At 34.2% G+C, this 12,898-nt stretch overlaps 1 protein-coding gene across 1 annotated transcript; it reads left to right on the top strand.

Moving 5' to 3' along the window:
• Positions 1 to 3,414: 3,414 nt before the first annotated feature.
• LOC139897424 (uncharacterized) lies at positions 3,415 to 4,077 on the top strand. The gene is made up of 2 exons (XM_071880121.1): positions 3,415 to 3,783; positions 3,883 to 4,077. Exons 1-2 carry the CDS (start codon positions 3,415 to 3,417, stop codon positions 4,075 to 4,077), a joined length of 564 nt encoding a protein of 187 aa, XP_071736222.1.
• Positions 4,078 to 12,898: the final 8,821 nt, after the last annotated feature.

Consider the following 12,898-nt stretch of genomic DNA (forward strand, 5'->3'; position numbering starts at 1 on the left):
TTTGATGGTGGTAATCTGAGAAAATGAAGATTGATTTGTGAAAATGTGAAAACGGAGATGTTTATTTTATATTTGAAAAATATAGTCGTTGTAACGTCTTCAGTTGACGTTAACAACCGTTATGTATATATGACCGTTGTAACATCGTTAGTTGACGTTAACGACTGTTATGTACTCGTTGTATTAATAATAATTTTTAATAAAAGAATTTTATTAGTACAAATACGATTACTATAAATATATTTAGTATAAATACGTTTAGTATAAATATGAAGATTAAGAGAATAAACATATTATGCATAAATAATAAATTTTAAGAATAAATATTAGTATGCATGAAATAAATAATGATTAATTGCATAAGTAATCATAAATGTTAGATAACATAAATATAAATGTTAGTGAAGTTAATAAGAGTTAGATTACAGAAATATAATTCAGGCGGTATAACCGACCATATATAACTTAAAGAACATAAATATAAATGTTAGTGAAGTTAATAAAAGTTAGATTACATAAATATAATTCAGGCCGTATAACTGACCATATATAACTTAAATAACATAAATATAAATATTAGTGAAGTTATTAAAAGTTAGATTACATAAATATAATTTAGGCGGTATAACCGACCATATATAACTTAAATAACATAAATATAAATGTTAGTGAAGTTAATAAAAGTTAGATTACATAAATATAATTTCTTACCTTGATTAGTGACGTGTGTTTGCTTAGATAAACCTTGATTATACGAAACACTTCCCGTGCTGATAACGTGTTGTAATTTAGTTGTATTTAACAACTATTATGGCCTAAACTTCTACCAAATATTTCTAGTATTATATAAGATCAAAAGTGAAAGTATATATATTAGGAAGTAAATTGAAGAATAGGTACAATTTTCATGCTTGATCTATCATGTATTTATACTACTAAAATTGCCATCCATTTATGACTTTCTATGCTTATATATATTATTATAACATGCATTCCATTTATGACTTTCTATACATATTACATATATTATTATAACATATATATCTTTATTTAATTGTTCAATATTTGATTTTGAAATGTCTCAAAGTTTTATTAATAGATAAGAAAAATAAGATAAAATTCTTTTATACTCTTACCTTATGCATGTAACACAAAAACATACGTAAAAAATAAGGGATAAAATTGAAAAATAAAAAGTACAAAGTATTAATAACATTTCTTTAAATTGCATGTTTTTTGTCTGGTGATAGTCAATATAGGACGGAAGGAGTACTCATTAACAGTGTACGTCATTTCATATAAGATAACTAGTAAATGATCTTCGCGCATTGCTATGAGAAATTGTTCGCAGCTTCGCTCTATATAATAAATAATGTTTCGATTATTTATAATTAAATAATCATATCGACAAAAAAGACCAAAAATAAAAAATAAAATGAAACGATAATCATTTATAAGAAAAACTACAAACATTTTGACACCAATTAACATATATATTATCTATATAGTCTAATAAACCTTTAAAATGATGACATCATCATTAAGCTAAGTTACTCTTTACTTTTCATAATGATGATGTCATAATTATATATTAATTTAATTAAAAAATAATACAAAATCTTTTATAAAATGAAATATTAATCTTTCCTAAATTGTAATTTTATTTTTCTAAAAAAAATTTAAAAAGCATTTATTATTATTAATAATTATATTATTATTAAAAATATAAATATAAATATTCAACTTTGAACGTACTTTATGTTTGTAAAATCAACGACAAGTTTTTTAGTCGGAATTCGTGGTTCTACGGGGCAATAAACTAAATGAGTTTAACATTTAAATTCACTTAATACCTAAAACATATCATTAAACTGTTTCGTTTAAACAAACCCGTGTTTTCACGGGTCATTTCACTAGTTATTAATTACAACCGTATCGACAATTGATACAAGCTATACCCATGTTCGACTATTATACGTAGTGAACCAATGGAAAAAAAACAATTCATGTTAATTTGCTAAGTTTTTGGCATAAACAAAGGATATGAAAAATAAACATTTTGTTGACAAAATAATTTATTAAAAATATAAATATAAATATTCAACTTTGAACGTACTTTATGTTTTCTGAATAAATGGCAACTTTAAAGAGGAAACTGAAAGCATGGCATGCAAGGATTATTGGAAAATGGTCCATGTATCATTCGATCCATCCCCATTATCCTGAATAAATGGTCTCCTGACATCTCCCTGGCTAAAGAGGATCTTTCACGAGTACCGGTTTGGGTCAAATTGCATGATGTACCCCTTGCTGGGTTTACGGTTGATGGCCTTAGTGTTATTGCCTCAAAGGTTGGTAATCCTATGATGCTAGATTCATATACGAGAATGATGTGTACTGAATCATGGGGACGTACAAATTATGCTCGTGCTATGATTGAGGTATCATCGGACCATGAATTACTGGAGAATGTAAAAGTAGCTACGCCTAGTATTCATGGAATAGGTAAGTTGATTAATTTTGTTAAGGTTCAGTATGAATGGGAACCTCCACGTTGCTCTCTTTGTGCCATTTTTGGTCATAAGGACAGTCAGTGTCCTAAATCTGTTGTGCTAAATGAGACCAAAAGGGATTCTATAAAAGATGTGGATAACGAAGGTTTCAAGGTTGTCGGTCCCAACCATCAGAAAATGAAATAGGATAAACTTAAAGATGGCTTCAAAGTTGGTAATAACAAACAACGTATGGTATACAGGCCTGTGAACAAAAAACCGAATGATCAAGCAGCAGCTCCTAATGTCACAGTTCAAAAAGGAAAGGCTGCCATGGCTAATCCTTTTGACTGTCTAAATGATATTGATGAGGATAACAACCTTAAAGAGCAGACTGATAACATTCTGTCGGATAGTGATGTTGAGCCTGCTGTGAATGAGACTGCCGATTATATGGCTAAGAAATCTGAGGGGGCAAGCACTCCCAGTCAAATCAGTCTCAATGTTTAGTCTTGCATCTTGGAATATAAGGGGTATGAACCGCGCCCCTAAATAAAAAGAGGTTCATGACATTATTAATGAAAATAATCTATGTATTTGTGCTATTTTGGAATCCCATGTTGGTATTGATCGGTTACGTGTGGTGTGTGCGAAAGTATGTCCTCACTGGCAATGGACTTCTAATCAAGCTATGTGTAATGGAGGTACGAGAATCATCCTAGGATGGGACCCTAATATTGTGTCCTTAATGGTTATTTCAATGACCAGTTAAGTGATTCATAGTTTAGTCAGGTTTCTTTCAGATGGTAAGCAGATGTTCATCTCCTTTGTTTATGCCAAAAACTATTACATTGATCGAAGAGAGTTATGGTCCAGTTTATGTATGCATAAATCATTTGTGGGATCGCATCTATGGGCTATGATGGGTGATTTCAATGTTGCGCTGGCTCTCGATGAATCTTCTGTAAGTGGGTCTAAAATTACCTTAGCCATGCAAGTGTTCATGGACTGTGTGGAGGAGCTTCGGATGGATGATTTAAACCAAACTGGTTTGCGGTTTACATGGAATCAAAAGCCTCAAACGTCTGATGGCATCCTAAGGAAAATTGATCGAATTATGGTTAATGATGATTTCCTTGGGGATTTGGTTAATGCATATGCTTATTTCCACCCATATAGAATGTCGGATCATAGCCCTGGTATATTGAAAATTCCCTCTTTTGTGACAAAGCGTGCTAAAATGTTTAGATTCAGCAACTTCATTGTCTACCGAGAGGGTTTTGACGATTTGGTTTAAAAAGGCTGGCGTATGCCTCTTGCTGGATATCGTATGTTTCAAGTTGTTAAAAAATTGCGACTTCTAAAGAAACCTTTAAGAAAGTTAATGTAGGATAAGGGAAATCTCCATTCGAGAGTTTTGAAACTTCGTAACGAGCTTGACGAAGTTCAAAAAGCTTTGGATATTAATCCCTCTTCTATGGTTTTACGTGAATATGAAGGATGTCTCCTTCGAGCTTATACTGATGCGGTTCTTGAGGAAGAAAGGTACCTCAAACAGAAAGGTACATACAAACTTGATCCCTAGAAAGGTTCTAAATCAACAATATTCGCAAGATTTCACATTTTAGATCAAATAAGGCAAGGAACATTTTAGTGCACACCTTTCTAGAAGTATTCTTCAAACTTCACCTTCACCATCTAACTCTTCTCATCAACAAGTCAAGGATCGCCTAAATTGCTTCACTTAGCTGTGTGGAGCGCCAAATGTCATGAGTCATCCAAGAAAAAGGTTTGGCCTTAGAGAAAACAAGGCTTTTTGAAAACCGTTTTTGCTTTTTTGAACTAGAAAACAAGTTGAGTTTTTACACAAGTCGAGTTTTTACACAAGACGAGCTTTTCGGAATTTTATGGTTTTTAAAGCTTTATGCATCCGAAGCCATCCCAGTTTTGGGACAACAGCACGTATAGCTATTGTACCCGTATATCACATAAGTGAACTACCTCTCTGTTCGAAGGCGATGGAACAATAACTATCTTGTGCTCAAAAGGCTATGTGCATACAAGTCATCCAGGTGGTTGGACGACCACACAAGTAATTAAGGTGAGTGTTTAGGGTGCCATACACGGTCAACTTGGTAATAGTCAACGACACGGGGCAAGTGACCAACTCTTACTCGACTCCGGTGTTTTAGGAGCTAGATGAGAAGGCCACAAGGGATTCGATTTACCCTACCAATCCTACTCAGGGAGAAAGTTCATGACTTTCTCTCTCAACGGTACCATCACATCATGAAACGATGTTTAGTATGAAATGGCATGGATTAGAGAGGCCCCATTCCAAGTCGAACGCACTCGAGTAGACTTGACTTCCTATAATGGGTTGGCTCAATTCACCCAGAAGTGTCAAAGCTTTAGACTTTGAACACTTGGCTACTTCCTACACATCAAGCTTTTATGCTTATTTTAAGAAAAAGTAGGAAGTAGAAACTACCTTTCCATAGTTGAAAGAGAATGGTGCCATGGATTTTTGCCATGGCGTATGTTGTCTAAGCAACACTACCACGAAGCCATTGCTCTTCATTAAGAAGATAGCACTTTGTGAAGCTCGAGGCTCCTCTTCTCACGGTATGATACATCGGTGTGACACATCACGAAATGATGTATCAACCAATGTCAATATGAAATGGTGTGGATTAGGATGTCTCCCACACTAAGTAAAACGACATTCGGAAGACTTTACTTCCTTAGAGGATGGACTTGATTCATCCGGAAGTGCTAAAGCTTGAGGCTTTAGGCACTTAGTTTTTGAAACACCATGGAAGACTTTACTTCCATGCACAACTTGATTCTATTAAAAAAATGTTTACTTTAAGCATATGAATCTCTTAAAAGTGGAAGACTTTACTTCCATTTAAACTTGCAAGTATGAAACACAAAGGGAGACTTTACTCCTCAAAAATCAAGTTTTATACCTTAGTTGATTAAATATTTGTAATATTGTAATGGTAAAAACTTGTTCCAAAATTTTTCAACAACTTGCATTGGGTAAGTTTTAAAATAAGCAACATTTTCAATTTTAGACGTTTGGCTCGAAAATTATTTTCTCCCTCCCCACACTTGAATCCATGTAACATCCTTATTACATGTATTCATCAAAAACAGAAATATTTTGAAGGGACAAATAGAAGAAATGAGAAGAGAAGAGAATTGGGACGGGTTATGAAGAACAATTGTCTTCGTTGTCATATAAATCGGAAAGTGTCGCCAAAAATTGCAAGTTAATGAGCTTGATGCCTGAACTTAATGCCAGACTTGGATCAATCATCAAAATTATCCTGCTACTAAGAACCAAAAACAAGCCAAAATACCACAAACAACCACAATAATATCCACAAGCAAGCATCAAATTATTACAATTCAAAGTACGATAGTGTACACGAGTAGCAACACAAGCATGCTACCTCGCACCAAATTATCAACCCAAAGCTTCTTACAATCATAAAATTATCTCAAATTACATGCTAATTATTAATTTGTTTCACAAACCATGATTAAGATGGTTTACCATTTACCCATTTCGTGTCGGCGTTCCTAGCTATTCACAACGCACCACCGATTTTTTCGAATTTGCCATCAAGATGCGCCCTTCCTTGTAATCGTTGAAACCAAAATCTTTGCAACTCGAGGCACAAAGTGACCACCAGCACTCGGGAGCATAGATTTGTCGCCATTTGCATCAAAGATGTAACTTGCAATGAGGTTAGGGACATTCACATGCTTTTGCTTGCAAATTCTATGCACCAACCAAATGTCGAGCAATGTCATCTTTTCATTATCCTCTGTACGGTGGAAAACCATGTTTGCAATAAACCGTTGGATGCACCTAAGTTTAGGGCTCAAGAGTGCGTTGGACACTTGGTTGGCGGGTGTGAACTCGGCCTTACTTATCTTATGCCAAACCCTTTTTGGGTCGAACTCATTGGGATTGAAAGTTGCACAATTTTCCAAGTACATGAAAATTATATAGGGTGAGTAACCATCAGAAAGACCTAGACATTTCATAAATCGGCCCATGCTTAGTTGCCTTTCTTCCCCTTAACCTAAATGTGAGGTAGTCATCTAATATTGGAGAACGGACATTGAAATTGACCCTCAAGGTTGTTAAAAACTCATGCGTTAGCAAAGGGTAGACATCCTCATGGATGTCAAGTAAAGGCCCTTAAGGGCACATGATTTGGTGAAAGTACTCAACCTTAAACGCATCTCGGATCTCATAGATCATACCCGCTGACTCGCATGGTGCCCAGTTAATGTACTTTGCCAGACTCACCAGCATATGAATCCTATTAATCACTCGAAACCTAATGGTCACATCTCGAAAGGTGGTTTGCAATCATTTTTGGTGGGTCATTGCTAAAATGTTGGGGTTTACATCGGGTGATTTGTGAGTTTCACCCTCTTCGGATGATGAGGTAGGAGGGTACACAGTGAAACGTTTCTTTGGAGTAGGTTGTTTTGATGGGCTGCAGGGGTAGTCAAACTGAGCATCCTGCACCCAAGAACATAATCATGATAGAAAACAACAACCATTAGCATTAAACAAAACGTTCACCCAATAGGCCCTATTATGTACAACTATGAGCAATAGGCTCTTGGTCCAAATCTGGGTTAACTTGCTTTAATGCCCAATAGGCCCTATGCTCAACCTCCACCAGGAGGTGACATACCTTCCCATAAACCAATCTAAAGGGTGTTGTGCCAATAGGAGTCTTGAAAGTGGTCCTAAATGCCCACAAGTCATCATCTAGTTTAGTTGACCAAACCTTAGGGTTATTATTGACCGTTTTCTCTAAAATCCTTTTAAGCACCCGGTTCGTGTTCTCCACTTGACCAATCATTTGAGGGTGGTATAGGGTTGAGAACTGGTGTGTTACCCCATATTTCACTAGCACTTTCTTTAAAAGATTGTTTGCAAAATGTGTACCTCTATCCGAATTCAAAGCCTTGGGGATTCCAAACCTAGTAAATAGCCCTTTTAAGAATTTGACCACAACCCTAGCATCATTATTGGGAAAGTCCTTTTCCTCGGCCCACTTGGATACATAGTCAACCACAACAAGTATATACTTGTTTTGATTGGAACTAGGGAAAGGCCCCATAAATTCTACCCCCAAACGTCAAACAACTCACATATTTGAATCTCAGTTTGGGGCATCTCATCCTGTTTGGAGATGGATCCCGACTGCTGACATGCATTACATTTCTTAACCATCTCATGGGCATCCTTGAATATCGTGGCCCAATAAAAGCCCGAGTCAAACACTTTTTTGGCTGTGTGACCCGGCCCAAAGTGACCTTCCGTGGACCCTTTATGACACTCCTCAAGAATTTCCTGGGCTTCTTGCCCAAAGGCACACCTTCTAATTACTTAATCCTCCCTAATTCTAAAGAGATCGGGTTTCTCCCAAAATAAATCTTAAGGTTCGAGAAGAACTACTTCTTTGTTGGTAAGTGTACCCTCTTTAGAGCACACCCGAGGCAAGGTAATTAGTGAAGTCTGAAAACCTTGAGACTTCAGTTCAAGGTCAATTCTCATTAAAGACTCATCAGGGAAGGTGTCTTAACCACCAATGTATCTAGTTGATCCAAGTTAGGATTTTCAAGTCGTGAGAGATGGTCCACCGCTAATTTCTCAGCCCCTTTCTTATCTCTAATCTCAATATCAAACTCTTGAAGTAAAAGTACCCACCTAATGAGTCGGTGTTTAGGATCTTGCTTCGTAAATAAGTACTTAAGAGCCGAATGGTCGGTATAGACTATGGTCTTAGATAACACTAAGTAAGCTCAAAATTTTTGAAAGAAAACACAATCGTAAAAAGTTCTTTTTCGATGGTTGTGTAATTAATTTGAGTGCTCGAAAGAGTCTTACTTGCATCGTAGATTGGTCAAAAATGATTGTAAATTCTTTGGCCAAGAACCGCCCCAAGTGCATAATCACTTGCATCACACATTAACTCAAAAGGTTCATCCCAATTGGGAGATACATGAAGGGGAGCTTCTGTGAGCCTTGACTTGAGAAAGGAAAATGCTTTCTTACAATCATTATCAAAGACAAAGGGTTGGTCCTTTTCTAAAATCTTTGTCATAGGTCGGGCAATTTTGGAGAAGTGTTTTATGAATCTCCGGTAGAAACCCGCATGACCTAAGAAACTCCTTATGGCCTTGGCATTGTTTGGATCGGGTAGATATTTGATCACCTCAATCTTAGCCTCATCTACCTCAATGGCATCACGTGATATTTTATGACCTAAAACAATGCCCTCCTTCACCATGAAGTGGCACTTTTCCCAATTCAATACAAGGTTGGATTTTTCACATCTAATGAGCATTTGCTCAAGATTTGCAAGACAAAAGTCGAATGAATCTCCAAAAATGGAGAAGTCACCCATAAAGACTTCCATGCTCGTCTCTATCATGTCATGGAAAAGGGCCATCATACATCTTTCGAATGTACTGGGTGCATTGCATAACCCGAATGGCATTCTCCTATAGGAAAATGTGCCAAATGGACATGTAAAGGTCATATTTTCTTGGTCTTCAGGGTCGATAGGTATTTTAAAATATCTCGAAAACCCATCTAATTAAGAAACAATAAAACTCCTTGTCTGCTAGCCTTTCTAGCATTTGGTCGACAAAGGGCAAGGGAAAATGGTCTTTTTGGGTTGCATCATGTAAACGCCTATAGTCAATACAAACTCTCCACCTTGTTACTATTCGAGTAGGAATAATTCATTCTTATCATTTAGAACAACGGTGGTGCCACCTTCTTCGGTACCACTTGCACCGGGCTAACCCAAGGGCTATCCAATCTCGGATAAATCAACCCCGCATCTAAAAGCTTAACCACTTCCTTTTTGACCACATCCTTCATCTTAGGATTTAATCTCCTTTGTTTTTGCACGACGGCCTTGTACTGATCCTCTAGGAGGATCTTATGAGTACAAAATTAAGAGTGTATCCCCGGGATATACGTAGTATTCCATGCAATTGCCTTCTTATGATTTTGTAGAAGAGATATCAACCTCGTATTTTGGTCATTGGTCAGTTTCGAAGAGATAATCACCGGGAGTATTGATGCCTCATGAAGGTAGGCATACTCCAAATGAGGATTGATATGACCAAAATGAACGGTTTTATTTATGCGATGTCGTTAAGTTGCAAAACGTCGAAATTTGTGAAGACCCGGAAAATTTTGACTTATTTAAACCAATTCTCTATTTGATTTAATATTTTCGTCATGATAAGCAATGCATTTTGACAAGTTTTAAAACTTTTGTAATTAAGTTTTATATAATGGTTGACCACCTTGTTTGTCCGACGATTCACGAACGTCATAACTTGTGATAATTATATAATTGTGTGTGTGTATATATATATATATATATATATATATATATATATATATATATATACGAAAACATGCGAATAATATTTATATACGAAATGATAAAATTTACTATTGAATGATGTAATTTCACATTAAAATTTTTACGTACATAATTGTTTTATTTTTATGATGATTTTTTTTATAATTTATAAGAAAAACGTAATTAAATTAAAAGATGTACAAGCTGTAAAGCACAACGTACAACAATGTAACTTAAATAGTTGAATCAAAATTAATTTATTTACTATTCATATGAATAGTAAATGAAAGAAATTAATTAATTTAATATATATATATATATATATATATATATATATATATATGAAAGCGACATGATAGAAATTATTAATTATAAGTTACATAATATACCCCTAAAGTATTTGAAAAATACGACTTTTTAAAAATTTACGATTCAAATTTGACTCTAAATTTATTATTATATTATTATATTTTATTTCAATACTATTATATTATTATATTTATTATATTATTATATGTAAATTAGTATTATATTATATATCTATATCCAGTCAAAAACTAGGAAAACACATATTATGCTTATAAATTTTATAAACGAACCTTTTTACAACTAATTTTATAAAGTTTAATATCACAACAGATATATATGTATTCAAATATAAAAAGTGGAATTTTTACTCATACTTTTACCCATCAATTATTAACAACAAGAGTACGAAATACCGATCCGTGAAAACTGTCGGCAGATATTATTGAATGCTAATTCACACGTTTTTATTTTCATATTATTATATTATTTTAATATTATTACTTTATTATAATTATTATATTATATTGATATTATTATATTATAATATTATATATATATATATATATATATATATATATATATATATATATATATATATATATATATATATATATATATATATATATATATATATATATATATATATTAATGGTTTGCAATCGAACACACACATATACATATTCATATTCTGCATATTAATATTATTATTATGAAGATTATTAATTAATATTATTATTATTAGTAATATACATAAAATACTACAACTAGGTTATGTTCAAGTAATTTCAAACGGGTTTTCAAATGGGTTATAGCTAAGGAGGTTATGGGTAATGATCGGTGGTATTGTTCGTGAATCAAAGGCTAACCTTTCATTTGTCATCTCCGTTGCATCTGCATACTTTTCCTACAATATTGAACCACAATATTGATACGTGAGTTTCATTTTCTCCCTTTTTAATTGCTTTTGCAATCTATATTTTTGGGCTGAGAATACATGCACTTTATTTTAAATGCAATGGACACAAGTACATACTAAATTCTACACTGAGTTTGAACCAAAAATTCCTTAGCTTTGGTAACTAGTAACTGCCAGTTATAAGAACTGGTGGGCGCGAGTAGTTATATAAGGATCCATAGGGCTTGACATCCCCGTCTGTTCCAGGTATAGAAACCCTAGCCTGAACTATAGAACAGACGTATGCTATTTGAGGTTAGTACACTTTAGTTTGCGTGTATTGTACATGTTGGTTGCATGTATGTTAAAACATGGGTACTTATTATATATATACATTAAGTTTAGTTATCAGGGTGCTCAATTTCGTAGAATATTTTGATAAACGTTTTGGGTGAAATAACTGAAATCTTGTGATCTACCTTTATATACAAAGTATGCGCAATATTAAAACTATGAACTCACTAACCTTTGTGTTGACACTTTTAAGCATGTTTATTCTCAGGTTCCTAGAAGTCTTTCGCTGTTTGCTTATAGGTTATACAAGCTATGTGCATGGAGTCATACATGCTTTATTCGAGAAAACTTTTATCACACCTCCAATTAGGGCCTGGGTGAATGTGACATTAATATCAAATAAACCAACATATTATAATATATGAGAACAATACTAAATGATAAGAACAAACTTTATTGAGTACGCAGCGGAAAATGAATGTCGTTACAAATATGGAAATTAGAATAAAGTAATTGTTTCAAATGCAAGAATAGTAAATGCGATATCTCTTGATCCTAAGTCCAAGTAGCATCACATAAGCAGTAAGTAAATAAGCTTGATCAATCGGAACCTGAGACAAACATGCTAAAGTGTCAACCAAAAAGGTTGAGTGAAGTTCATATGTTTAACAAAAATGTTTGACCGTTGCTTTAGACCACAAGATTTAGTTTATAAAGTTGATCTCGCAGGGATCAAAAAGTTATGCCAGTTCGTGATATTTAGACTAAACGTTCAATTTTGCCCCAATGACAAGTTGTGTCTGTCCTTGTCGGTTTAATTTCATTATTAAGTAATACAATGACTTGGTCAAATGTATCGGGGACGTTACTCCCGATAGGCCTACCCCCAATAATTAAGCATGCATTCAATGATCAATTAAAAATATCACTGTAGGGACTTAGTCGGACATAGGCTGGTATAGCATAGTTTAACAGTTGGTACTTGTGTCTAAATTGTAAATAGTAAAAGTAGCATGTGTCTCGCCCCAAATAGTTAAATAAGTTGCGCAATAGTAATAGGGGCTTTGAGTTCACCTTAGTAAGTAGAGAGAGAGTTATTCCTCAGAATAGAAAGTTTGGATGGACGAGCAGAAAGTCAACCTATTGACATTTAAGAGTAGTTAAGTGTTTTGCCCAAGTTTAAGTTTAGGTATGAAAGTGTTTTAAGTATAGTTCGTTTTACTAAGTTTCCATTCTTAGTAAGTTTCCACTTTTAGGTAGTTTCCATTTTTAGTAAGTTTCCAGTTTTAGAAAGTTTCCATTTTTAGTAAGTTAGTGTTGATCACTAGTGAGTTGTCCTTAATAAGTCTACCACCTATTAAGTGTGAAAAATAACTAAGTGTATGAGTACTATAGTCAGGTTGATATTGTGGATCGTACCCGAACATCTATGCTACCGCCGAGTCACCAAGATGATCTATTGTTACCGGTTGGCCTAGGAT

This window comes from Rutidosis leptorrhynchoides, chromosome 1 (genome assembly GCF_046630445.1).
Source record: "Rutidosis leptorrhynchoides isolate AG116_Rl617_1_P2 chromosome 1, CSIRO_AGI_Rlap_v1, whole genome shotgun sequence".
NCBI lineage: Eukaryota > Viridiplantae > Streptophyta > Magnoliopsida > Asterales > Asteraceae > Rutidosis > Rutidosis leptorrhynchoides.